This window comes from Bos indicus, chromosome 23, assembly GCF_029378745.1.
Source record: "Bos indicus isolate NIAB-ARS_2022 breed Sahiwal x Tharparkar chromosome 23, NIAB-ARS_B.indTharparkar_mat_pri_1.0, whole genome shotgun sequence".
Classification (NCBI taxonomy): Eukaryota; Metazoa; Chordata; class Mammalia; order Artiodactyla; family Bovidae; genus Bos; species Bos indicus.
Genome location: NC_091782.1, coordinates 25,968,913 through 25,993,674, shown reverse-complemented (window position 1 = coordinate 25,993,674; position 24,762 = coordinate 25,968,913). Strand labels below are relative to the sequence as shown.

General features: G+C 44.9%; 2 protein-coding genes and 1 non-coding gene across 7 annotated transcripts in view; 1 reads left to right on the top strand and 2 right to left on the bottom strand.

Annotated features, from left to right (window-relative positions):
* Nucleotides 1-24,762, bottom strand: part of PAQR8 (progestin and adipoQ receptor family member 8) — a 115,412-nt gene that overhangs the window by 23,757 nt on the left and 66,893 nt on the right. Inside the window, exons 1-2 of one of the 5 annotated variants that reach the window (XM_019986201.2) lie at nucleotides 20,507-20,655; nucleotides 3,269-3,461 (exon numbers count right to left, since the gene is read on the bottom strand). The exons of 1 other annotated variant lie outside the window; for it this stretch is intronic. The gene's annotated coding sequence lies outside the window, so the exon portion shown is untranslated. Of the gene's footprint in view, nucleotides 1-3,268; nucleotides 3,462-20,375; nucleotides 20,466-20,506; nucleotides 20,656-24,762 lie in introns of those variants that run through there. 3 more of the 5 variants (XM_070778119.1, XM_019986200.2, XM_070778120.1) reach the window with 3 other exon arrangements.
* On the bottom strand, nucleotides 946-1,367 carry LOC109577311 (translation machinery-associated protein 7). Its single transcript, XM_019986202.2, has one exon. It carries the CDS (start codon nucleotides 1,352-1,354, stop codon nucleotides 1,118-1,120), a length of 237 nt encoding a protein of 78 aa, XP_019841761.2. The 5' UTR covers nucleotides 1,355-1,367; the 3' UTR covers nucleotides 946-1,117.
* Nucleotides 24,041-24,113, top strand: TRNAG-UCC (transfer RNA glycine (anticodon UCC)). The gene has a single exon. It is a non-coding gene; the product is annotated as a tRNA-Gly (tRNA).

Sequence of the window (24,762 nt, the reverse complement as noted above, 5' to 3'; positions counted from 1 at the left end):
ATGTTTCAGCGCTGCTCTCTCAATTCGTCCCGCCATCTCCTTCTTCCCCTGCTATGCCCACAAGTCTGTTGTCCGTGTCTGCTATTTCTGAAGCACCTGGAATTTATTTTGTTTTTGACAGCTCACAAGAAATCCGTAAGAAATAAGGAGGGAACCCTAGTACACAGAAAACTTAGTCATTAACTGGAATGAGGCATATTCAATGTCCATATGGTATCTCTGCTCAGCTATAACAAATATACCTCAAAATGAACACAACCAACCAAATGAACACAACCAACAACAGGTTTGGTCTCTTCCCTAAACCTATTTCTGTCCCATGTTCCTTGTTCCTGTTCAGTAAATAGCTTCACCAGGTGCTCAAGTCAGAAACCAGAGATATATTTTTTTCCTCATCTCACTCCTCTTTATCTAGTTGCCAATAATTATTATTGAGGGTAGGAGGAGAATGGGGTGACAGAGGATGAGATGGTTGGATAGCATCACTGATTCAATGGATATAAGTGTGAGCAAACTCTGCGAGATAGTGAAGGACAGGGAAGTCCGGTGTGCTGCAGTCCATAAAGTCTCAACGAGTTGGACAAGACTTCGTGACTGAACAACAATGACTCATATACGGAGCATTTATTCTATGCTGGGCACCATTCTAAGTTCTTTGCATATTATTAACTCACAATCACTACTTACCACTCTATGGAATGGGATCTGTTCTTTCTACCTGTTGTACAGATGACAAAAGAGGTTAAGAGTCCACCCAGTCAGGAAGTAGTGGAGCCAGAACCCAGAACCACGTAGGCTCACTTGAGAGGCCATGTCCGGAATGTCTGCACTATTCAGGAAATGATTTCTGTCTCAACTTCATTTATTCAAAGTGAAAAAGTGAAGTCGTGTCCGACTCTTTGCGACCCATGGACCACAGCCTACCAGGATCCTCCGTCCATGGGATTTTCTTTCTTTTTTTTTTTTTCTTACAAAAGTTTATTCTTAAATGTACAATAGGTTCCAAGACAACACTTCATTCTAGCTATAGGTGGCAACAGATATTACAGCAGGGAATCCAGGTGTTTAATCAGGAATGGAACTAAGGGTCATCATTGCTTCAGGCACAAGGAACAGCTTACTTTTTGCCAGATTTCTTAATTCCACCGGTGGCCAGGGGGCCTTTCCCCGTGGCCTTTGCTTTTAGCTCCTCAAGTTTCTTCTGCTCCTCCTGCTTCTGCTTGAATGCCTTATCTTCCTCGTCCATCTCCTTGGCTTGCTTCTTGGGCTGCTTCAGGGGCTTCTTCTTGCCACCTTCGCGGCCCGACATGGCGCCTGCCACCCCTTCCCCAGACCCTGCCACCGGACCGTCCATAGGATTTTCCAGGCAAGAGTGCTGGAGTGGATTGCCATTTCCTTCTCCAGGGGATCTTCCTGACCTAGGGTTCGAACCCGGGTATCCCGAATCGTAGGCAGACGCTTTACCATCTGAGCCTTCTAAAATGCTGCCGCTGCTGCTGCTAAGTCGCTTTAGTAGTGTCCGACTCTGTGCGACCCCATAGACGGCAACCTACCAGGCTCCCCCGTTCTCCAGGCAAGAACACTGGAGTGGGTTGCCATTGCCTTCTCCTTCTAAAATGCATTAGTCCCTAAATGTGGAAGCAATAATTTTGATAATCAGAACTGTCCAGGTCCTTCATCTTCTGGATGCCAGTGGTCCTGATGCGGCTTGGGTAACGGAAGTACCGATGCTCAAGAAGATTGGACCATGTCTGCAGTGAACCTAGGGCTTTATTGGGAGGTTGTTCTTAAATAAAAGTTCTAACAGGACCTAATTTACTTGTGTTTTGATGTTTTTCCTTCAAAGTGGAATATGTCAGTAAGTATTAGTTTAACTGAAGACTTGATTAATCAAAGCTACATGGAAGCAGGTACACTGTCATTAATACCAACAAGGCACTTCCACTCTAAACACCATTAAGAAACAGACAACTCTTCCCTCTTGGAGGCTGTATTGATGTCGGAGGCAAAGTAAGCTGGAAAGCAGAAGGCCCAAATCCTCTCCTCAAATTAAATGAATCACATACTTAAAAATAAACCACAATCCTTCTGGCACTAGTAGCGCCATCTGTAAACTGAGAATGCTAAAGGCCAATGACTTGATATTTCTGAATTAAAGTTGAAAAAAAAAAAAAAGAATGTCATTACAAGCTTAAGACAAGATAAATATGGGTCTAGAAAGTGTCACTTTCAAGTTTTAAGTTTACTCAGTATCTAATAACCAATTATATAAGCCCACCATCCGGTCAGCATTCAAATGAGATGATTTTAAACTCCAAGGAGTGCGTTCTCAAGTCCCAGGGTGCCAATAGAAAACAAAAGCCACAATACCAGCCAGAAGCTATTCGAGCAAGTTCCACAGATCATATGGTCTTGGCCAGAGACAAGCACTTATTGTTGTGAGAAAACTCAAGGTCAGCACAGTACTTGCAGTTCCACTGCCCCATGCTCCCTTACACAAAGGATCCTAGTTATCTACTGAGAAGTTGCAATTATTCCCCAGCTTGCCATTTCAGCCTTACAGGCCACTTCTCCCACTCCAGAGAATTCAGCTAGTTTGGACATTCCTGAATAACAACCCCAAATAATGTTTGTTTTCTGGCTTACTTTTATATGACATCCTAAAAGATGGAAAAGGCTTCCCTGGTGACTAGTAAAGAATCCACCTGTAATGCAGGAGAACACCCGCAATGCAGAAGACACATGGGTTTGATTCCTGGGTTGGGAAGATCTTCTGGAGAAGGAGCTGGCAACCCACTCCAGTATTCTTGCCTGAGAAATCCCCAGGACAGAGGAGACTGGTGGGCTACAGTTCATGGTATCTCAAAGAGTCGGACACGACTTAGTGACTAAACCACCAACCAACAAAAGATGGAGAAAGCAAAAAATAATAGTGTGTGTATGCTCACTTGTGTCCGACTCTTGTGACTCCATGGGCTATAGCATGCCAGGCTCCTCTGTTTGTGGAATTTTCCAGGCAAGAATACTGTAGTGGGTTGCCATTTCCTTCTCCAGTGGATCTTCCTAACCCAGAGACTGAACCTGTGTCTCTTGTGCCTCCTGCATTGGCAGGCAGGTTCTTTGCCATTGCGCCACCTAGGAAGCCCAAAATAGTAAGCTAGAAGAGATTTCAGCTTAAGTGTGATTTTTAGATAAGCATTGCCAGATAAAAGTACACAGTTAAGAGGAGAAGGATTCTAAATCCAGCCTGATTTTTTTAAAGAAATACCTTTAAAATACTCGGCCAGTGTAGTGCTTTCTTTGCTCTATAAGTTTCACCCCCTTTCCCTTCTTTTGCTCTCAGTAGCCAGCCGAGACTTCTGAAATGGAGAAGTACCTCTGCTGGTCTTTGCTGGTCCTTCAGAATGAGCTCTTTCTTGCAAAAAAAGACTTTTCTTGACTTTTTCTTGTAAAAGAATGTGCTGTGGATTAAAACAAGAGAAAATCACACTTGTGCACACCAGCCTGATCCTAACCACCGAGAGAGCAGCTTGGCCTCTTCTGTTAATCTTCCTGGAGGTAGCCAGGTCTGCAGCGGTAGGCCAGTCCATTATCTATAATATGATCATAAATACTTATCACCTCTTCTGTCAAAGAAGTCCCATTGCTTCATAGGCATTATCTTAACACCCTCCAAATGTCTTCAAAAGGATGTTAGTCAGCTGAGAGTGAGTTAATTATAAATAGGCACTAAGTTTCTCCTTCTTGCATCTCATTAAACTACAAGAAATCTCAATTCAGCTTAATATTAATACAACTGCTCTATTGGATTAGCAACTCCTAAATGACAGGCTGTGGGATCCCATTTCCTTTATATTCCCCGGTGGGCATTAAACATTCTAGTTCTCCATAAAAAGGATGACTTTAATTAGTCTCACTGACTCACCAACCAAACTACAAACCCAATGCACAAGCCCACTACGGGTCGGAAAGGGAGAGTCAGCACCTCCAATTCCTCTGTGAACCATCAGGGTTAAAACATTTCCCTGTCATCTGCTTTCCAGAAAGGGTTTAGTGTTCTTGAGTGGTAACACATTCCCTCCCTTTGATCTGATTTTTGGGGAAAGAGGAGAGCTGGTCCTATCTGTTAAAGACCTAATGTGACCCATTTTAGTCTGGGAAGGGCTTTAAAGATCACTTACTTAGGAAAGGGCAAATAGGTGTCAACCCTTGGTAACTGGCTTCCTGGGGTCCTGCACTGAGAGGCACCCCTCCCCCCGACCTCACCAGTGAGCTCCAGGGAAGCTGCTGTGACCCAGGTACAAGTCTGCCACCAACCCCGGGCTCAGGAGGGGGCCAGGGCACAAAGCCATGTATTTGCCATCCCTGAGCTGATTGTATGACAAAGAGCTAGCAATTCCTAGTCTACTGTTTTCCTTAATTTAGTTTTTCAAAAAGTAGAAGTCACAGCAGTCATAAAAAAAAGAAAAAAAACAATATTTATGTTTTTGCAACAACAGTTTTAAGGAAAATAGATGTTCCCTGAAAAAGACACTGGCAGAGGTCCTCACTGGTGTTCCTAGAGACAGTCAAAGGCAGAATTTCTAGACACATCTTCACCTACACCCTGACAAGGACCACCACCGAGAGCCTCATGGGTGAGAGGACTGAGAAGGACTGGGGGGTTCTTCTGTGGTTCCTGGCTTCTGCTATTAGACTGCACAGGGATCAGGGAAAGAAAAGAAACAGATTTGAGAATCACTTAAAAGGGAGCGATTCCTGGACTTCCCTGGTGGTACAGTGGATAAGAATCCGCCTGTCAATGTAGGGACACGGGTTCGATCCCTGGTCTGGGAAGATTCCACATGCCATGGAGCAACTAAGGCCTACTCATATCACAACTGCTGAGCCCGTGTGGTGCAACTGCTGAGGCCAGTGCGCCTAGAGCCTGTGCTCTGCAACAAGAGAAGCCACCACGATGAGAAGCCCGAGCACTGCAATGAGTAGCCCCCGCTCGCCACAGCTAGAGAAAAGCCTGCAAAGCAATGAAGACCCAGTGCAACCAAAAATTAATAAAAATTTTTAAAAAGATGTAAAAAAAAAAAGTGATTCCCAAAGCCAAAGAAAAGTATTAAACAGAAAAATCAATGTGATGCTCATTTTGATAGGGGGAATAATGGAGAATCAGTTTCTTGAACTTGAGCTAGCAAAGCTCTTAGATCAGTCAGTCAATAGTATTCACATGTTTTCTGCTCTGTTCTTAACACTGATGGACCAAATGGGCACACACAAGGCAAATGACATGGTTCCTTTCCCCGCAAGCTTATATAATCTCTCTGCCTCTCCCCTGCGGTGGGTTTGGGCGCCAGAGGCCAGGTCAGGCCTCTGGAGAGCAGCTGGCCTCCCAACATCTACTCTGTGTTGTCAGCCAACTGCTCCCAGGTGAGAGGAACGTTTTTGGCAGCAGCCGTAGTACACAGCAGGCAAGAGACCTTAAGAAAAGGCAAGGGAGAGGAGGCAGGCATGTGATTCTGGAGACAAATAAACACAATTAGCTATGCTAGAAACAAACTGAAAAGACTCAGTGGGAAGGCTGATTCCTTCTGCCAAGAGAGAAAAACCAAAGGAAAATTCATTTTAAAAGAAACCTTTTACTTCCCCTTGGCAGCCAGAGCACCATGACAATCATATTTTCTGTGAAGTCCTTTTCATTATGGGCTTTTCCACCCTTTCAAACACTAGCACAATCAAGGTTTTTGACTGCTTTATCAGTCTTGCTGCCCAAAGAGAATCCATGAATATTTCAGGTCGATCCTTTCATACCTGGAGATGACAATTATAAGACTTTCACAGCCGTTCTGTCCCTGTGTACCTAAATAGACCCTACCTGTAACAATGACTGGGTGATTGAATTCATAGAAATCAATAGTGTTGTCCCTAGGGGTCTATTTTTCCACTTCCAGAATCCAATCCTGTAGTGGAGGATTAGCTACAGCAGAGGGGTCTAATGGCTACCCTAACAGGATATGGTGTTTAATAGGACAGGCCCTGGAGTTAGGCAACTTGGATTTGAATCCTGACTCTGCCTTGGATGACCTTGCTGCTAAGTCACTTCAGTCATGTCCGACCCTTAGCGACCCCATGGACTGTAGCCCACCAGGCTGCTCCATCCATGGGATTCCCCAGGCAAGAGTACTGGAGTGGGGTGCCATTGCCTTCTGCTGTGTTCACCTGCTGCTGCTGCTGCTAAGTCGCTTCAGTTGTGTCTGACTCTGTGCGACCCCATAGACTGCAGCCCACCAGGCTCCCCCATCCCTGGGATTCTCCAGGCAAGAACACTGGAGTGGGTTGCCATTTCCTTCTCCAATGCATGAAAGTGAAAAGTGAAAGTGAAGTCGCTCAGTCGTGTCCTACTCTTAGCGACCCCATGGACTGCAGCCTGCCAGGCTCCTCCGTCCATGGGATTTTCCAGGCAAGAGTACTAGAGTGGGGTGCCATTGCCTTCTCCATGCATGACCTTGGGAATATAATTTAACCTCCTTGTGCCTCACTGTCTTCACCTATAAAATAAGGATATGGAGGTACCTGACTAACAGGGTTGTTGACATTTAAAGAATTACGATAAAAGAGCCCTCATCTTTTAGAAATCCATTCTGAAATGCTCACAGATCATGATATGATGGCTGGGGTTTGCTTCAAAATTGTCTGGAGGTAAGGTGTATGCAGAGAAGTTGGCCATGAGTTGGTAACTGTTGAAGCTGCGGGATGGTTGCACATGGAGGTATATTCTACCATTCTATCCGCCTCTGCCGGAAATGTTCCATAATAGTAAGTTTAAGAGAGAGGGATGATAGTACAGATAAAAACTGCTAGCAAACATGTGCTCAACTAATGCGATCTGCCCTAGATCAGAGGAAGCCTCGAGGCTGTCATTCCCAGGTCCAAAAGACAGGGATGCCTGCCTCGCTAGAGACATGGGTGGGCTCTGGGACAAGCAAGGTGGCGGGTCAGGGGGTTGCAGCTGAGATCTTCACTGTCACTCTATGCTACCCATTATTGCCCAGCATTTTCATTATCAAACCTGTTTGTGTTTTTTTTTTGGCTGCACTGTGAAGCATGTGGGATCTTAGTTCCGTACCGCCTGCAGTAGCAGTGCCAAGTCTTAACCACTGAGGATGTGTTGTGTGTGTTTTAGTCATTAAGTCGTGTCCGACTCTTGCGATCCCATGGACTGTGCCTGCCAGGCTCCTCTGTCCATGGGATTCTCCAGGCAAGAATACTAAAGTCGGTTGCTATTTCCTTCTCCGGGGGATCTTCCTGACCCAGGAATTGAACCCGGGTCTAGTCAAGGCTATGGTTTTTCCCGTGGTCATGTATGGATGTGAGAGTTGGACTGTGAAGAAAGCTGAGCACTGAAGAATTGATGCTTTTCAACTGTGGTGTTGGAGAAGACTCTTGAGAGTCCCTTGGACTGCAAGGAGATCCAACCAGTCCATCCTAAAGGAGATCAGTCCTGGGTGTTCATTGGAAGGACTGATGCTGAAGCTGAAACTCCAATACTTTGGCCACCTGATGCAAAGAGTTGACTCATTGGAAAAGACCCTGATGCTGGGAGGGATTGGGGGCAGGAGGAGAAGGGGACGACAGAGGATGAGATGGTTGGATGGCATCACCGACTCGATGGACATGAGTTTGCGTGAACTCTGGGAGTTGGTGATGAACAGGGAGGCCTAGCATGCTGTGATTCATGGGGTTGCAAAGAGTTGGACACAACTGAGTGACTGAAATGAACTGGACTGAACTGAACTCCTGCATTGCAGACAGATGATTTACCAACTGAGCTATGAGGGAAGCCCAACCACCAGGGAAGTCCCATCATACTTGTGTCAAAGTGATCATTATTAGTCTTCCATGCTTTGAAAGTAAGTCAACCACATCCATTCAATGATTCATGACCCTGTATCATTTAGTCAGTTACACCTAATCTCAGGTTAGAGTTTAGAAGAGCTGGCAGGTGGCTCCAAATGAAGCTACTATCACCTGAGCTAAAAGCAAAGGATTGCCAAGTTTTGATGGTCTGTGCAGCTATTTGACACACACATATGTGGCTTTGTAGGCATAGGAAATCATGAAAAAAAGCTGGATGCACCACCCCGAGACCCTGCCCCCTGCCCCCAGAGCCAATGCTTCCAGTAGGTTCAAGGAACCACATATATAAATTTAGCAACTCCCACCTTCTGGAATCTGTTATATAGGGTGATGAACTGAGCAGACAGGAAATCCCACCCTGGACCCATTCCAGGCTATAGAAGCTTTGTAAAGGAGCCCTAAATTAAACACAAACTCATCTGCCACAGGCCCTTTCACAAATAACGAATCTATAACCAGCTCTGACACTTTCTAACTATAGTGACCTTGGGCGAGCCACTTCCTTTCTTTTTCTCATTGGTAAACTGGGATCTCTCTCTCCTAAATTTGTTTCAAGCAGTAGAGACAACGTAAAGAAACACTGCACTGCACAATGCCTGGCACATAGGAATCTTCAATAGAGTAGGTATTCATCAAAATAGTAGGTATTTTGTGTTTCAGTATGCCTTCACACACATGAGCGTATTATTATTATTACATCCTGTGGAATTAGGTTAATGTATCTAGACACAATGGTCCTCCAGGCCATGAGACACATCACAGTCACATAACTGTAAACAGTCTAATATTTTCTTTTTCTTTCATGGGACAAAATTGTGCATGCACTTCATGAATTAATCTGAACCTCTTCAGCACAATGAGATCTGACGAATCCGTTTCTACCTGCTGAAATGCTGCCCAGTTTCAATGAAATTCTTGGCACTTTATACCTGAACCTGTCTGTCTGGGTGACATTCTACAACTGCAGCCAATTCCAATCCCAGCATGAGTCCATGCGTGAAACTAACTAATGCCACTTTATAAAGTGCTCAGGGTTCCTGGCAACTCAAGAGAACAATATTGATGCCCTCATCTTGCTTAAGTGCAGGAACAGCAAGCTAAGATTGAACTCCTGGAATGAATCCTTTGGACAGGGTGAAATACACCATGGAGAATTTAAATTTTCTAATTCAAGAGCCATTACACTCAACATTGATTTTTACATCCTCCTCTTTTTTTCTTCCATAATTTATACAAGCAGTTTGAGTCTAAAAGGAAAATGAGATTTTACCAACAAAGTTTTATTTCTCACAAAAAGTATGACCTACAGGCAACATTTAGCAGAGTATTTCTATTCCATCTTCAAGTGGTTTGGGGAACAGTAGCCCTCTCCCAGTTTCTGTGCTACGGATTGATCTTGAACCTCTTGGGAAATTCTCTTAGCCTCCAGAGAGCAGGTGCTAAGAATAGGGCAAATACATAGCTTCAGGTTACTGGTGAAAAGCAACAATTATCTGTTCCTTAAAAATTAGGATGGGGGTGGGTCAGGAGCCTTCCTTCGTGGTCCAGTGGCTAAGACTCTGTACTCCTGATCCAGGGGGCCTGGGTTGAATCCCTGGTCAGGGAAGTAGATCCCACATGCTGATTAAAGACCCTGCATGCTGAAACTAAGACCCACAAATGCCAAATAAATAAATAAAAATACTTTTAAAAAAGAATTGAGTTTTTTCTTGCTTGCTTTTCTTAATTCTGGACTACATCACCATAAGTGGAAATAAATGTCACTGCCCTTAACGCTAATATCTCAAGACCAACCCTTAAACTCTTAAATCAATAACCCTAGCTCTGATTGCCTTTAGGTTCTTACAGTCCCAGGAACCAGCTCAGCCTGGAAAGTGGGGAGAACTTGACTCTTCTCTGGGTGTGCTTGTCTTGAAACCTTGACATCTTCCATTACCTTTATTATAGATGACCATTCTTCATAATCATCATTAATTCACTCATTCAACAAACACTGGTCTGCTGAGGTATGGAGTCCTTCTCACATAAGAGAAAAGGGACAGTTTATTAGTTATCTAGATGGCTTGGAGCTTGTACCCTCCCAGACACTCCGAGGACACACCCTGAGCCCCAGGCTTAACTCAACCTGATCATCCAACCCAGGTGACTTCCAGCAGAATGTGGTTCCCCACCTTTGGGGAATTGGGGTTCTGAATGTCATGTGGGCTAACGTGAGGTCTTGTTCTTCCATGCTAAGCTCCTGAGTACAACCAACTGTCTGTACTTCTGTTTACACGTGGCCTGAGCTTTGTTTCAGCTCTGTGCTCAGGTATGAGAAAGCCTTGAGGAATCCTTTCCCCACCTGCTTCTGAAGCACAGCATCCTCCCTTAAGTACTCACCTCCAAACTGTAACCTCCACAAGGGCGGGGACTGCATCTGAGTTCAGCATTCCATCTTTACCCGTGTTCAGCATGGACCCCAGCCCTGGTAAGGCTTTAATACTGATAAATGAGTGAGTGGATAAATAAACAAATGAACAAAATAGCCTTTGCTTCCCAGACTACTGGGAAGTCTATCCAATCTCACTCCACAGGGTCAGTCTTCAGGTTCCTTCTCAGCTAGAACTACCAGGCCAGACCCAAGGATGGCCTAACCCACAGGTTGCTCAAGGGTCAACTCTATGTTTCCTGGTATCAGTAGGTGTTCAGTCAATAGTTATTTTGATGCATTATTTGAAGTTGCATCAAGGCCATGCTCCAACTACATCAGAAGAGACAGAAAGATGTGGTGGACAGAGCCCTGTAGCAGTAATCAGAAGTCCTGGGTTTGAGTCCATGTTGCCCCTTTTCTCACTGTGACTTTGACAAATTTCTCTTCTCTCCAGCCCCAGGTTTCCTTCATCTGTATGAAAGAATCAATATAATGATATCTGCGTTCCATGGCTCACAGAGTGACTGCAGAAGTTGTATTTGACAAGGTATATAAAAGCAGTTAGAAAACTGTCTAGCAGAAACACATACAGAAATATTTCAAGAGGCAATTTGCCAACATTAATTAAATACCTCTAAGGCTCTAAAATAAAGTTTTCAAACTTTTTTGACTACAGCCCTTTGGAAAGAACATATTTTACATCACAAGCAAGTGATACATTCATCATAAAATAAACATTTAACAAAACACTACTTATGTTACTCTCATTTTTAGTTTGGCTCTCTTTTCTTTCGTTTTCCTCTCTCTTTCTTCCTTTTTCTTAAATGCAGGTCATTAATTTCACAAGGCATGGTTCTGAATCTCAGGAGCATCTTAAAAAATGTGATGCCCTAGCCCTCCCCACTGAGAGTCTGAATCAACTGTCTTGGGTGGGGCCTGGGCATCTGAATTCTTAGAAAGCCCCAGGTACTTCTATTGTACAGCCAGGACTGAGAACCACAGAACTGATGGTTTCTAGCTCACAGCTGAAAAACCACTCCATTTGTTTACTTCTGGGTCTGCTAAACACTCTCGGAATGTCATCCCACCCCCATCCCGCTGAGGCGCCTCTGGTTGCTTGAATGGACCACTCACTCCTCTGGCTCAAAGTGCAAAGGAAAAACAGCAAAGCAGGAAGGTCAAAGTGGGGCCTGAGCTTCATGGGCGGCCTCCTCTGTCCTCCCCAGATGGCCAAGAAGGCCCACGAAGAGCAAAACCGGCAGCGGACTTGGAGTATTTCATTAAAAGTGAAGGGACCCGCCAAGAACTTTTGCTTGAGTAGAAGAGGCTAAGAAAAAGTAAAGAGAAACTGCCAGACACCAGGGCTGCTCACAGTAGAGGAAGTTGTGCCTGTGCAGAGATAGGGGTCCCAGTAGAGCCCAGAAGACAAGGTGGGAGGTGTGGGGTGGGGGGAGGACTTCACCACCTAGCCTTCTCCTCCTTCCACGTGTGGAGGAGGAAACAGAGCTCCTCCAGCCTCAGCTCATCTTTGCCCCCAGAAAACAGGTCCAAAGCACTGCCCTGCTCACCTGGTTGGAGGCAACTGCAGCCCACTGCCAGCAGAACCAGAATGCAGAAGGAACCACAGACACAGGTAGTTCTGTGTCCCTGCCCTACCTACTCTAGGACACATGGATGGGATCAGGAAACCTGACCTGGATCTGTGCACCATGGGTGCAAAGCCAAAGCTATGTCTTTGATGCATAGTCCCTGGACTGACTAACCAGACATTATACTAAGAGTTACCATTTACTGGGCAACTCTGTGAGCTAAGTATTTTATATACACTATCCCATCTAATTGCACAACAGCATTTCAGACCTGCATTTTTAAGGAGCTCAGCCAGGGTCATTCTAGGATGCTAACACCGGTTGGTCCCCACTCCAGATCCCTTAATCTAGTTCAGGATCTCTCAGCACTACTGCCATTTGAAATGAAAATGAAAGTCGCTCAGTCATGTCCAACTCTTTGTGAACCCGTGAACTATATAGCCCATGGAACTGTCCACACCAGAATGCTGGAGTGGGTTCCCTTCTCCAGGGGATCTTCCCAACCCAGGGATCGAATCCAGGTCTCCCACATTGCAGGCGGATTCTTTACCAGTTAAGCCACCAGGGAAGCCCAAGAATACTGGAGGGAGTAGCCTATCCCTTCTCCAGTGGATCTTCCCAACCCCAGGAATTGAACTGGGGTCTCCTGCATTGCAGGGGGATTCTTTACAAGCTGAGCTACCTGGAAAATTCTTTGCTGTGAAGGGCTGTTGCATGCATTATACAACATCTAGCAGCATTTCTGGCCTCTACCCATTAGATGCCAGTAACATCTCTCTCCTTTCCAGCTATGAAAATCAAAAATATCTCTGCTGCTGCTGCTGCTGCTGCTGCTGCGTCGCTTCAGTCGTGTCCAACTCTGTGCCACCCCACAGACAGCAGCCCACCAGGCTCCCCCGTCCCTGGGATTCTCCAGGCAAGAATACTGGAGTGGGTTGCCATTTCCTTCTCCAGTGCATGAAAGTGAAAAGTGAAAGGAAGTCGCTCAGTCGTGTCCGACTCTTCACGACCCCATGGACTGCAGCCTACCAGGCTCCTCTGCCCATGGGATTTTCCAGGCAAGAGTACTGGAGTGGGTTGCCATTGCCTTCTCTGAAAAATATCTCTAGACATTGTCAAATATCCTGGCAGCCTGGGGGTGAAAGGGATGTAAAATCGTTGCCCATGCTCCTTATTAAGAATACCTGCTCTAATCTCAACCACCCTGCGGTACTGTTTTCCTGGGTGTGAACTACCATTCAGAACACAGACAGAGCAAAGGCCAAATGCCATTATAGAAGGGATAAACAACAAAAATAGCCCCATCCTACAGTTATACAGTGGCCCCTCAGTGTCTATGGGGATTGCTTCCAGGATCCTCCTGGCATACCAAAATCTGTGCATGCTCAAGTCCTTTATATACAATGGCACAGTATTTGCATGTAACCTACCCACATCCACCCACATACTTTAAAACATCTCTAGATTACTTATATTACCTAATACAATGTAAATGTTATGTGAATAGCTGTAAATACAAGGTAACTGTTTTGTGTAAAATAAATGCTGTGTAAGTAGTTGCCTGGGCATGACAAGTTCAAGTTTTGTTTTCTGGAACTTTCTGGGATTTTTCTTTTAACTTTTTGTTTTGTATTGGGATATAGCCTATTAACAATGCTGTGATAGTTTTAGGTGAACTAAGAAGGGATTTAGCCATACATTGGAAAAGACTACGATGCTGGGAGGGATTGGGGGCAGGAGGAAAAGGGGACGACAGAGGATGAGATGGCTGGATGGCATCACCGACTCAATGGACATGAGTTTGAGTGAACTCTGGGAGATGGTGATGGACAGGGAGGCCTGGAATGCTGCGATTCATGGGGTCACAAAGAGTCGGACACGACTGAGCGACTGAACTGAACTGATACATGTATTCATGCTCCCCCCAAATTCCCCTGGGATTTTTTTTTTCCCTGACTATTTTCTGACATTTATTTCAACTGACATTTTAAGGCTAGACAAGAAAAATTTAAACAAAAACATTTTCTCTGACCTTTGGCCTCCTCCCTCCCATCCACTGGTCATTGTATATCTGCATTATGCATTAACCAGATTCCCCAATGGCAGAAATCCCTGCTCAATCAGAAAGATCACTTGTGCTTCTTCTGGCAGTCACACAACTCTTTAGAAAACATTACTTTGTCAATCTTTAAGAAGTCATGATAACCCACCTTCATCTTCTACCTGTAGACATCTTTGGTGAGCTTTATGTACAATACCAATATATCATTTGCCTTAAATATAGCAACTGGTATAGAATAGACTGGTCAGAGAACCTGGGGAGATATTGGGTCACATCTAATGGAAGCTCTTCACTTAGATACTTACTTATGACCTTATTAATGCCACTAGCTGCATTACTTGTATTCTTCCTATTGAATAAGATGATTGTTTCTTGCATGACCAAATATGTGGCCAAAGGTCTGGTAAAATTAATGATGATTCAGTTCAGTTCAGTCGCTCAGTCATGTCTGACTCTTTGCAACCCCATGAACCACAGCACGCCAGGCCTCCCTATCCATCACCAACTCCCGGAGTCCACCCAAACCCATGTCCATGGAGTCGGTGATGCCATCCAACCATCTCATCCTCTGTCGTCCCTTCTCCTCCTGCCCTCAATCTTTCCCAGCATCAGGGTCTTTTCAAATGAGTCAGCTCTTTGCATCAGGTGGCCAAAGTATTGAAGTTTCAGCTTCAACATCAGTCCTTCCAATGAACACCCAGGACTGATCTCCTTTAGGATGGACTGGTTGGATCTCCTTGCAGTCCAAGGAAGCCTCAAGCATCTTCTCCAACACCACAGTTCAAAAGCATCAATTCTGCGCTCAGCTTTCTTTACAGTCCAACTCTTACATCCATACATGACCACTGGAAAAACCATAGTCTTGACTTGACGGACCTTTGTTGACTAGGTGACTTGAAATGATTGACGAAATATACAATTCTATAAGATCGATGATTATAATAGTGTAACTCTAGATGTGGGAAGAAGCAACAAGAGGAAACCATTTCCTGGACAATATTACAGGCTGGCCAGAGGCTCTGGCTACTGTTAACAGAGTCTTGTCCACCAAGAGCACATTGAGAAGCCTATCAAAGAAATCCTTGCCCAACCTGGGAAGGAGCGTTCCTGGCATCATGAGACAAAGTGGTCACAAAATGCCTCCCAAATCATGGTCGAAACTAAGACTGAAAAGGAGGGGATTGTAAAAATAATGTTGTCCACCATCAATTCTACAAGGATTAAGTCATCAGCCACTTTGGTCACTGATCTATGCAGTACACCTCAAAAGGAATTCAGGGCAAAGATCAGGATTAGGCATTTTGTGCTACAGAACAACAGAAATTGACCCTCAGGTGGTTAAGATATTTTCAGGAGAAAATTTTATGAATCCAGCTTCTAGAATCTTCCCATACTTACAGGGCACTAAAACCATCAACTAAGACACCTATTTCTTGCAGATAGCAATAACTCTACCAAGATGTGTGCTTTGATTGGATGTACCCCCTTCTCCAAAGTCACATCTAGACTGGCCACAACCTTCACCTCTTTGGAACAGTTCTCAGACCTCTCTGAGAGACTGTCTCCCAGGTTATAATCCTCAGGTTGGTTTGAATAAAATGTTCCATTTCTTTCTTAGCTTGACTATGGATTAATTTTTTCATTGACATTTCCATCCTCGGTTGGTTGAACCTGATGATGCAGACTCCATCCCCCACACCAGCCCCCATAGAGAAGGCAGACTGTCTATCACTTTACAATTCACTAAGTAATTTTAGAGCCCTTATTTCCTTTTATGGCATCTGAGTACATAGTAGGATCTAATCCTGAAAGAATCTATCCATAACAAAAAATATAAACACTATTGAGAGATCCATATATTTAGCCTTCTCCAAGAAATTGAGGGAAAGGAACATATAGTGAAATTCATATTAACCCTTAGCCTTGTAAGCCATTAGGAGAAAAAAAAACCCCAACAATTCTCGCTAATGTATTGTCCTAAGTAAGAGGGCACATTATGTGAACTTCTGGGGGAGAAAATCTGTTCCTTATACCTCGTCTCCTGCACATACTTCACTGAAACACAGAGAATTCTCACTAAATGTTGAACATTTCATGAAACAGCTATTTCATAGTAACCATAAATTATTTCATTAAAATTAAGGTAAAATTAACTGAATATAATAAAATTCATAAATTTGCAAAAACTGACTGTTGGTATTTATGAAAGAACTGAGAATGCAGTGCCAGGTTCTTCCTCTCTACCACTAAAAAAAAAAAAAAAACAGAACAGAACAAAACTCCAATTTAACTGAAACAAACGTTCTCCAGAATCATCCGTTTCAATATATGCCAAGAGAACTAGAGCTATGTTGTTAGAATAATATTTCATTGGATCAGGAAGAAAATTATAGGAGAAGCTTTTAAACAATTTTCCTTCAGCTTTTTACCAAACTGCTACACCTAAAACACACTCAAAACTGGACTTTTCATATTTTAAAATACGTGTATGCTCGGTTGCTAATTCGCGTCAGACTCTTTGCAACCCCATGGACTATAGCCCACCAGGTTCCTCTGACCAAGGGATTTTCCAGGCAAGAATACTGGAGTGGGTTGCCATTTCCTTCTCCAGGGGATCTTTCCGACCCAGGGATTAAACTGGAGTCTCCTGCTTGGCAGGTGGATCCTTTACCTCTGGGAAGCCCAATAGGAATTCAAAATAAAGTAGCTAGCTATGGTTGCTGTTAAGGTCACTCTTAAAACACTCCTGAGAGGACAGGTTCATTTGCAAAGCCCAGCCAAAGGGACTATCATTACTTGGACATTATAAATTTTTACATGGCTTAAAAGGAATTATAATACAAAACGATCAATAAGCACTCTTAATAACGCAAAGAGCTAGACTCTATGGAGCACTGATTATGTAGGGACACTGATCTCAGGGTTATACACACACAAATCGTACTTCATCTTCATCACAGCCCCATGAGGTACCTGCTCATCACATCTTCATGTTAGGGTAAGAAAATGGAGGCCAAAAGAGATGAGTAATTTGTCCAAGATCACAGTTAAATCAAGATTCAAGCTATGGCTGTATTGAAACTTCAGGTTATACAACCTGAGGGGGGAAAATAGAATTTAGGGAAACAAAGGCAGAAATGGGATATGTTGATTTTTCATGCTATGTGCTATGGAATCCCAAAACTAAAATGGATTTTCAGATATCATTCTCTTCCCCTTGACTCTATATAGATCTTTTCACATAAAAACTTAGGTATCAGGCAATGATACCTAATTACCAATATTACCTATTTGTAATGCCCAATAGGGTAAGTGACTTTCTGACTACCTTTTTTGCTGGAAAAAACAAGTCTTTTGTTCATTTTGCTTTCGGTAAAAAATACAAGGGGATGGAAACTGCCTGGTACAGAGGACATGGAAGGGGAAAAGAAAGGCTGATTTTCTCCAGCCCTATAAGCTATGAGGTGTTGGTGCATGTTAAGTCACCTCAGTCGTGTCTGACTCTTTGCAACCCTATGGATTGTAGCCCGCATGCTCCTCTGTTCATGGGATTCTCCAAGCAAGAATACTGGAGTGGGTTGCTGTGCCCTCCTCCAGGGGCTCTTTCTGACCCAGGGATGGAACCTGAGTCTCTTTTATCTCCGGCATTGGCAGGCAGGTTCTTTACCACTAGCACCACCTGGGAAGCCCCCAAACCATAAGGTACGACAGAGTATAACACTCTGTGCTCAGTTGCTGCTGTGTCCGACTCTTTGCGACCCCATGGACTGTAGCTCAGCAGGTTCCTCTGTCCATGGGATCTCCCAGGCAAGAATACTGGAGTGGGTTGCCATTTCCTCCTCTAGCACCAGTTCTGCTTTTTTTTTTACACATGCACCAGAGCGCAAACAATCAAATGAAGGCTGTATTTCAAAGCAACTACTTTACAATCCTAAACACATACTCTTTACTGGATGACCCCTGTAGAACTGCTAGCCCTTCAAGAGGACTTTCATTACTTTAATGGACACACTTCCTATAACAACCCCAATTCTCCACCAAAGTTGGCTCCACACAAGCGTTTGGCTGTTTCCCAACTGCGGAAGGTTTGCCATCACAGAGGCAATTCAGTCAACGTGTTGCCAACTCTGAAGGCAACTCCAAAGCAGGGCTCCAAAATTATTCTCGGCAATGACAGCATCACTAGAATTAGTACACAGCTTGCCACGATGAGGGGTGAGAAAGAAAGGGTGAAACACGAATTTATTTGAATGTATAAATACTTAGGTACTTATTCTAACATTTGGATAAAGAATTGGAAGAATCAGCTAGCTATATGTCCAAGTGGATAAATATGCTACCGCAATAATGATAATGCAGATTTTGGTGCAAGGTTCTGACCACCCTCTGATGGAAAAAAACTTGTCCTGAAATGACACCTGTGAAATTGAATAGATCACTTTACCGTTAACTTGCATACTTATTGATGAGCTTTCCTCTGCATGAAGGAAAAAAAAAATGGGCCCAACATATTAAAAAGTGAAAAGTGAAAATGTTATTCGCTAAGTTGTGTATAGTGTACAACTCTTTGTGAACTCATGGACTGTAGCCTGTCAGGCTCCTCTGTCCATGGGATTTCCCAGGCAAGAATAATGGAGTGGGTAGCTATCCCTTTCTCTAGGGAATCTTCCTCACCCAGGGATCAAACCCAGATCTCCTGCATTGCAGGCAGATTCTTTACCATCTGAGCCAAATACTAGATGCCAAAAGTCTTTGGTCCTCCCAGGAAGCTCGAATCTCAGTGTATACTAGAGGATGGACCTATATCTACAGCAGAAAAGAAAAGGAGTAGAGCCCATTCCCTCCCCCTCTCGCTGCCCCTTAAAGCCCAGGAACCTCCTCAGGGAGAAATCTACTTAACAGGATTCCCAAGGCCCTAGGTCTTCCTGAATTAGTTGTTATATCAAATAATTAAGGTAATTACCACCCATAATTAACCATATAGAATACATTAATATAAGATGTCAATATTATTTAACTAGTAAAAGAGAGCCAGACACCTAAGACAAACAACAGGGGGGAAAAAACAAGAAGATAAACCAGACAGTGCGCTGGTCATTTGTTTATATTCAGACAGACTCTAGAATGCCATTCCCTGAGGTCCTGAGCAGGCTAGCGCCCCACTAGGTGACCTGGTCAAGGGTGCAGCAACTCAGGGGTGGGTCCAGGCTGTGGACATCCTAAGAGGGCAGTCAAGGGCAGTCCACCTTCCATGCAGGTAACTCCTTTTCACTCCACTAAAGGGAGCCCTCGCCAACAGAAGCAATCCAAAAGTGTAATACTCATGTTTACTAGACCGTGGAATGCAATGCATTTGTGGGCGGTTAGTTTGTATGTGTGTACGCTGAAACCTTCCTGATTTTCCTCCAGTTTTTACTCAGAAACAACCTCTCACAAAATACAAAAGAGGAGGAAGCAAGCAGCACATGTGGATCTAAAAATTACACACACTTTTATTATGAGTTACACACACACACACAGGTAGAGCTTACCTATACAATTTGAAAACTCACTCCAGAGCTATTCTGATCTATAAGCCCAGACTCTTTTCATCGGATCCCTGGGCAAAATCACTTCTAACCCAGCTCAGAAATATGAGATGCAACCCTAAGCCTGTCCAGTCCACAGGTCTCCCTTTTGTGAGTCTGTGCCTGAGGGCCACAGATGCTTAGGGCACTGCGGTGCCCACGCAGGTCTGCCAGGTGCGCCCCTCTCCGGTCCCCCTGCCTAATTTGCCAACACTGCTCGCTAGGTGGAGGGTCCCTACCCAACCTCGTCCAGGGTGGCCCTTCCTGCTCCCTTGAGAGGATGTCCTCTTGAGATGGCCATGACCCCACCGAGTGGGCTGCGTCCCCTAGGCCGAGATGTTCCCTGAGTGCCCGCCCTACAGCTCCGCGGGTCACCTCGGACCCCCGCCGCGGCGTTCTAGCTCTCCAATCCCGCATCCTCCAGAAGAGAACCCCGGATTCTCCGCACAGCTCCGCTCCCTGCACCCGCCCTCTCGGCGAAACCCCCTCCATCCTTCCCCGGAGAAGTCACTCGCGTCGCCCCACCCTCCCCTGTCCGGGGCTCCCCTCCCTGGGGCTTCTCTCCTGCCCCGCCCGCCTAGGCTTCCTCTCTCCGCACTCCCTTCCCGGGTTCTGCTCCCCTCCGCCCTACGGAGGGCGCCCCGAGAAGGCCGACTGGGCAGCCCTCATTCCGCACCCCTGGGGACCTCTCCAATCTCAGGATCCTAACCCCGTAGTCCTCCAGGATCGGGTTTCGGGACGCCCCAACTTCGAGTTCCTGACCCTCTGCCTCGCCTTCAGGGCTCCTGGACGCCCCAGCACCGGGGGCATGTTGACTCCCCACCCCCGGGCTCCTCTACCTCGCGATGCTCCTCCGGGGGCCCCCACAGTCGCGATCTTGACATCTCGGTGCTTGCGCCCTGGGGCTCCCCAACAGCCGGGTCCTGACCCGCCTCCCTCCGCGCACCGCGCCGCCAGCCCAGGGACTCACCGGCAGCGGCGGCCGAGCCCGTGCACGCAGCCCAGCCCGCACTCCCGGCCCAAGATCCCGCTCCCAGCTTCCTGCAGGCGGCGGTGACTGCGGCCAGCGCGGGTCGGAGGAGCGGCGAGGAAGAGGGGCCAGCCGGGGGCGGGCTCCGCCCGGCTCCGCCCCTTCCCGGCCCGGGGGCGGGATGCGCAGACCCGCGCACCCACCGCCGCCGCGGGTGTTGCCGGCGAGGAAGTTGACTTACGCCTCTTCCTTCCAGCCGGGGGTCAGGCCCGCAAGGCCCCCTTTCGGCGGCTGAAGGCCCGAGGAGACAGGAGAAAAAGAGACTAGTCAGCCGCTGTCCTGGTCTTTCCGGGGGTGGGGGTTGGGGGGGCACTGCAGAAGTCTTTCCGGAGGGGGAAAAGCAACACAACCTTCTCCTTTTAAGACAGAATCCAGTCTACTCTTAAGCACTCAAATCTGCACATTCAGGGTCACTCTGCCCATGAAATCATGTTATGACTTGCCGAGGAGGGAGACTGTCGACACACACTTTCACACCCCTGAGACCCATCCTCGAAGGACTCCCCTATGACACGCTCCATACAAATACACCTCTTACACTGACAGGCCGTCACCCACTTCTATACCCCCATCTCCTCTAGCAGGTTCCGATAAGCATGACCTACGTCCACAAGGGACGGAGTGGAGGTGGTCAGAAGAGGAATTTCCACGTTTGGTCCTCCCCAGACTTGTCCTCTTCCTGCATTGCTGTCCATGTTTTACCATAAGGAAAATACACCTAAGATATTGGAGCACAGGGGAGCATGGTGGTCCGGTGGTTAAGACTCCTTGCTCCTAATGCAGGGGGGCGGGATACATCCTTGGTCAGGAAACTAGATCCCACATGCCACAACTAAGACCTGGTGCAGTCAAAAAAAAAAAAAGAAGAAGAAGAAAGAAAGAAAATAGGAGCAATTAACAAATCAAACTGGCTTTGCTGTTAAAAAATCAGTCATTATCATTATCTGGACAAAAAAAATAGAGACTCATCAGATCCTGGGAAGATGACCTGCACTAGTGTTACTTTAAGAGATTCCTTTAATTCACTTCATGACTCTGTTGAGACAGGCAGGTCCGACTCCTGTCTGTTGAAACCTGGCACTTTTCCATTATATACCCTATGAAACCACCTAGATGTAGAATCTAAAAAAAATACAAAGTATTTGCAAAACAGAAACAGACTCACAGGCATAGAAAACAGACTTGTTCTGGATAGGTGTATGGGATTAAGGGATTCAAACTACTATGTGTAAAAATAGATAAGTAATAAAGATATGCTGTATAGCACAGGAAATTATAGCCATTATCTTATAATAACTTATAATGGAATAAATTCTGCAAAGATACTTAATCACTATGCTGTATGCCTGAAACAAATGTAATATTGTAAATCAACTGTACTTCAATTTAAAGAATTGAGATCAAACTAAAAAGAAATAATAAAACTTGCTTTCCTAAATATACATAACATTAAATTTAAAACATTTTAATTGTGGTAAAATATGCATAATATCCCTGGAGGAGGGACTGGAAACCCACTCCAGTATTCTTGCCTGGAGAATTCCAAAGGCAGAGGAACCTAGAGGGCTACAGTCCATAGGGTTGCAGAGTCAGACAGGACTGAATCAGTGTAACACCTCATGCATAATATAAAATTGACCACCTTAATCATTTTCTAAAATGTACAGTTCATTACTGTTAAATACTTTCATATCTTTCATGCTTTTTAAAACTACTTGGGGGACTTCTCTGGTGGTCCAGTGGTTAAGAATCCACCTTGCAATGCGGGGGCCATGGGTTCAATACTTGGTTGGGGAAATAAGAATCCGTATGCCATGGAGCAACTAAGCCCACCAGCCACAGCTACTGAAGGCCCTGTACTCTGGAGTCTGCATACTCTGGAGGCCGAGCACCACAACTGGAGTCCATGCACTACAAGGAAAATCCCACACAGCCAGATAAATAAAATACATAAATACTGAAAAGCTACTTGTATCTCATACTGGCTCCTTTCATTTCCTACTCTGAAATGCTGTCTCACTTCGGTTTGGGCAGTTACAAGTGACACTTTTGTAACTCTGGAAAAAAGAATGACCTTCTTATTTTTGAATCATTGTAAGAGGCTCTTGGATCTTTCATAAAAGGGTTGACATAAAATTCATATTTTAAGCCAAGAAAAACTTTAAGCATAAAACTTTTTCTCTGCCCTTTGGCCTCCTCCCTCCCCTCTACCATTCTTTGTGCAATGGCATTCTGCATTAGCCAGACTGCCCAGTGGCAGAAATACCTGCTCAAACATAAACATCAATTGTTCTTTGGATGCCAACCACATAAGTCCTCAGAAGATAACATTCCTTTATCAGTCCTTCAGGGGTCACCATGATCTACCACTCACCTCGTACCTGCAGACATCTTTGGTGAACTTTGAGTATGATAACAACATATCATTTCCCTTAAAGATAGTGATGGATGCAAAACAGACTGGTTAGCGATCTGGGGAGATACCGGGCCACGCCTACTGGAAGCTCTTCACTTAAATACTTATCTATGACCTTATCAATACTACTAACTATATTACTTGTATTCTGCCTATTGGGGAGCCTGGCAGGCTACAGTCCATGTGGTCACAAAGAGTTGGACACGACTGAGCGACTTAGCACAGCACACTGTACAAGATGATTGTTTCTTGCATTACTAGATGTGTAATGATGATTAGCTGACGTGAAACAACTGATCACAGATACAGTTTTATAAGATCAATGATTATAATAATGTAACTCTAGATGTAGGGAGGGGCTTCCCATGGGGCACTTATTGTAAAGAACAGGAGACATAAGAGATGTGTGTTCCATCCCTGGGTTAGGAGGATCCCCTGAAGAAGGGCATGGCAACCCACTCCAGTATTCTTGCCTAGAGAATCCCATGGAGAGAGGAGCCTAGTGGGTTATAGTCCATAAGGTCACACAGAGTTGGACACGAGTGAAGTGACTTCACTCTTTGTGACCCCATAGACTCTGTAGCCCACCAGGCTCCTCTGTCCATGAGATTCTCCATGCAAGAATACTGGAGTGAGTTGCCATTCCCTTCTCCAGGGGATCTTTTTGACCTAGGGATTGAACTCATGTTTCTTATGTCTATTGCATTGTTAGATGGGTTCTTTACCACTAGCGCCACCCAGCAAGGCCCAATCTCTCTTCTAGATAAATATTAATAGTTTCTGACTAAAGAGTTACCAATGGCAAACTGAAAAAAATGATAAAGTGACCATGCCAGAAAACGTCATATTATTAATAAAATGATATGAACTGCTAAATCCCAGCAATATTTGATGTGTACACATGTTTATTTTAACATTTGCTCTGAAATGAGACTTGAATGTATGTAATTGGATTGTATATAATTGGATCATGATAACTGAATGGCAAATTAACCTGTGGATATTAAAATATGAAGACTTTTCTCACTCTTCAGCAGAAATTTGTAACTAAGGGGACTTCCCTGGTGGTCCAGTTGCTAAGACTCTGTGCTTCCAATGCAGGGGGCTCAGGTTCGATCCCTGGTCAGGGAACTAGGTCCCACCTGCCTCAACTAAAGATTCCTGCATGCCACAACTAAGACCCGGTGCAGCCAAATAAATAAATATTTAAAAAAGAAAGAAAGAAAGTTGTATCTAAGAAGGCTCAGAGTAAATGGCCCAGATGGTTCTCCTCTTCAAAGGTCCTGAAAATTGTGTTTCTTCCATTCACTTTGCTCCTAATTCTTAATCATTTTATCCTGGGATGGGAGGCGGGGAGGGGGATGGGAAAGTCAGAACAATTGAACTTCAAAGACTGATGTCAGAAATTTTGAAAAGTAAATGTTTTCCAGTCTATCCAACTCTGATTCAATCCAGACTGGGTTTTAAAGGAAGATTTTGGAGGGAAGTTTCTCAGAATTTATGGCTAGAAAAGGAAAGTCATGTGAACTTACCCAGGATGGAAAACTGATGTTGAACCTTTGGACTTTGCCACTCCCTCGTTGGTGTGTTGCTAGGGAAGGTATTAATACACACCCTCTCATAGCTCATTTCAGTCAATCATCTATCATCTAAATTAGGCTGATGAGCAAAGCCATGCAGTATCCTCTGTTGAACAGCTGAGACTCAGAGTCCCGTGCCATGGCAGAGTGTTCAGTCCATAACATTTTAGCCGATTTCTGTCTAGAGGACTTATCCTGGC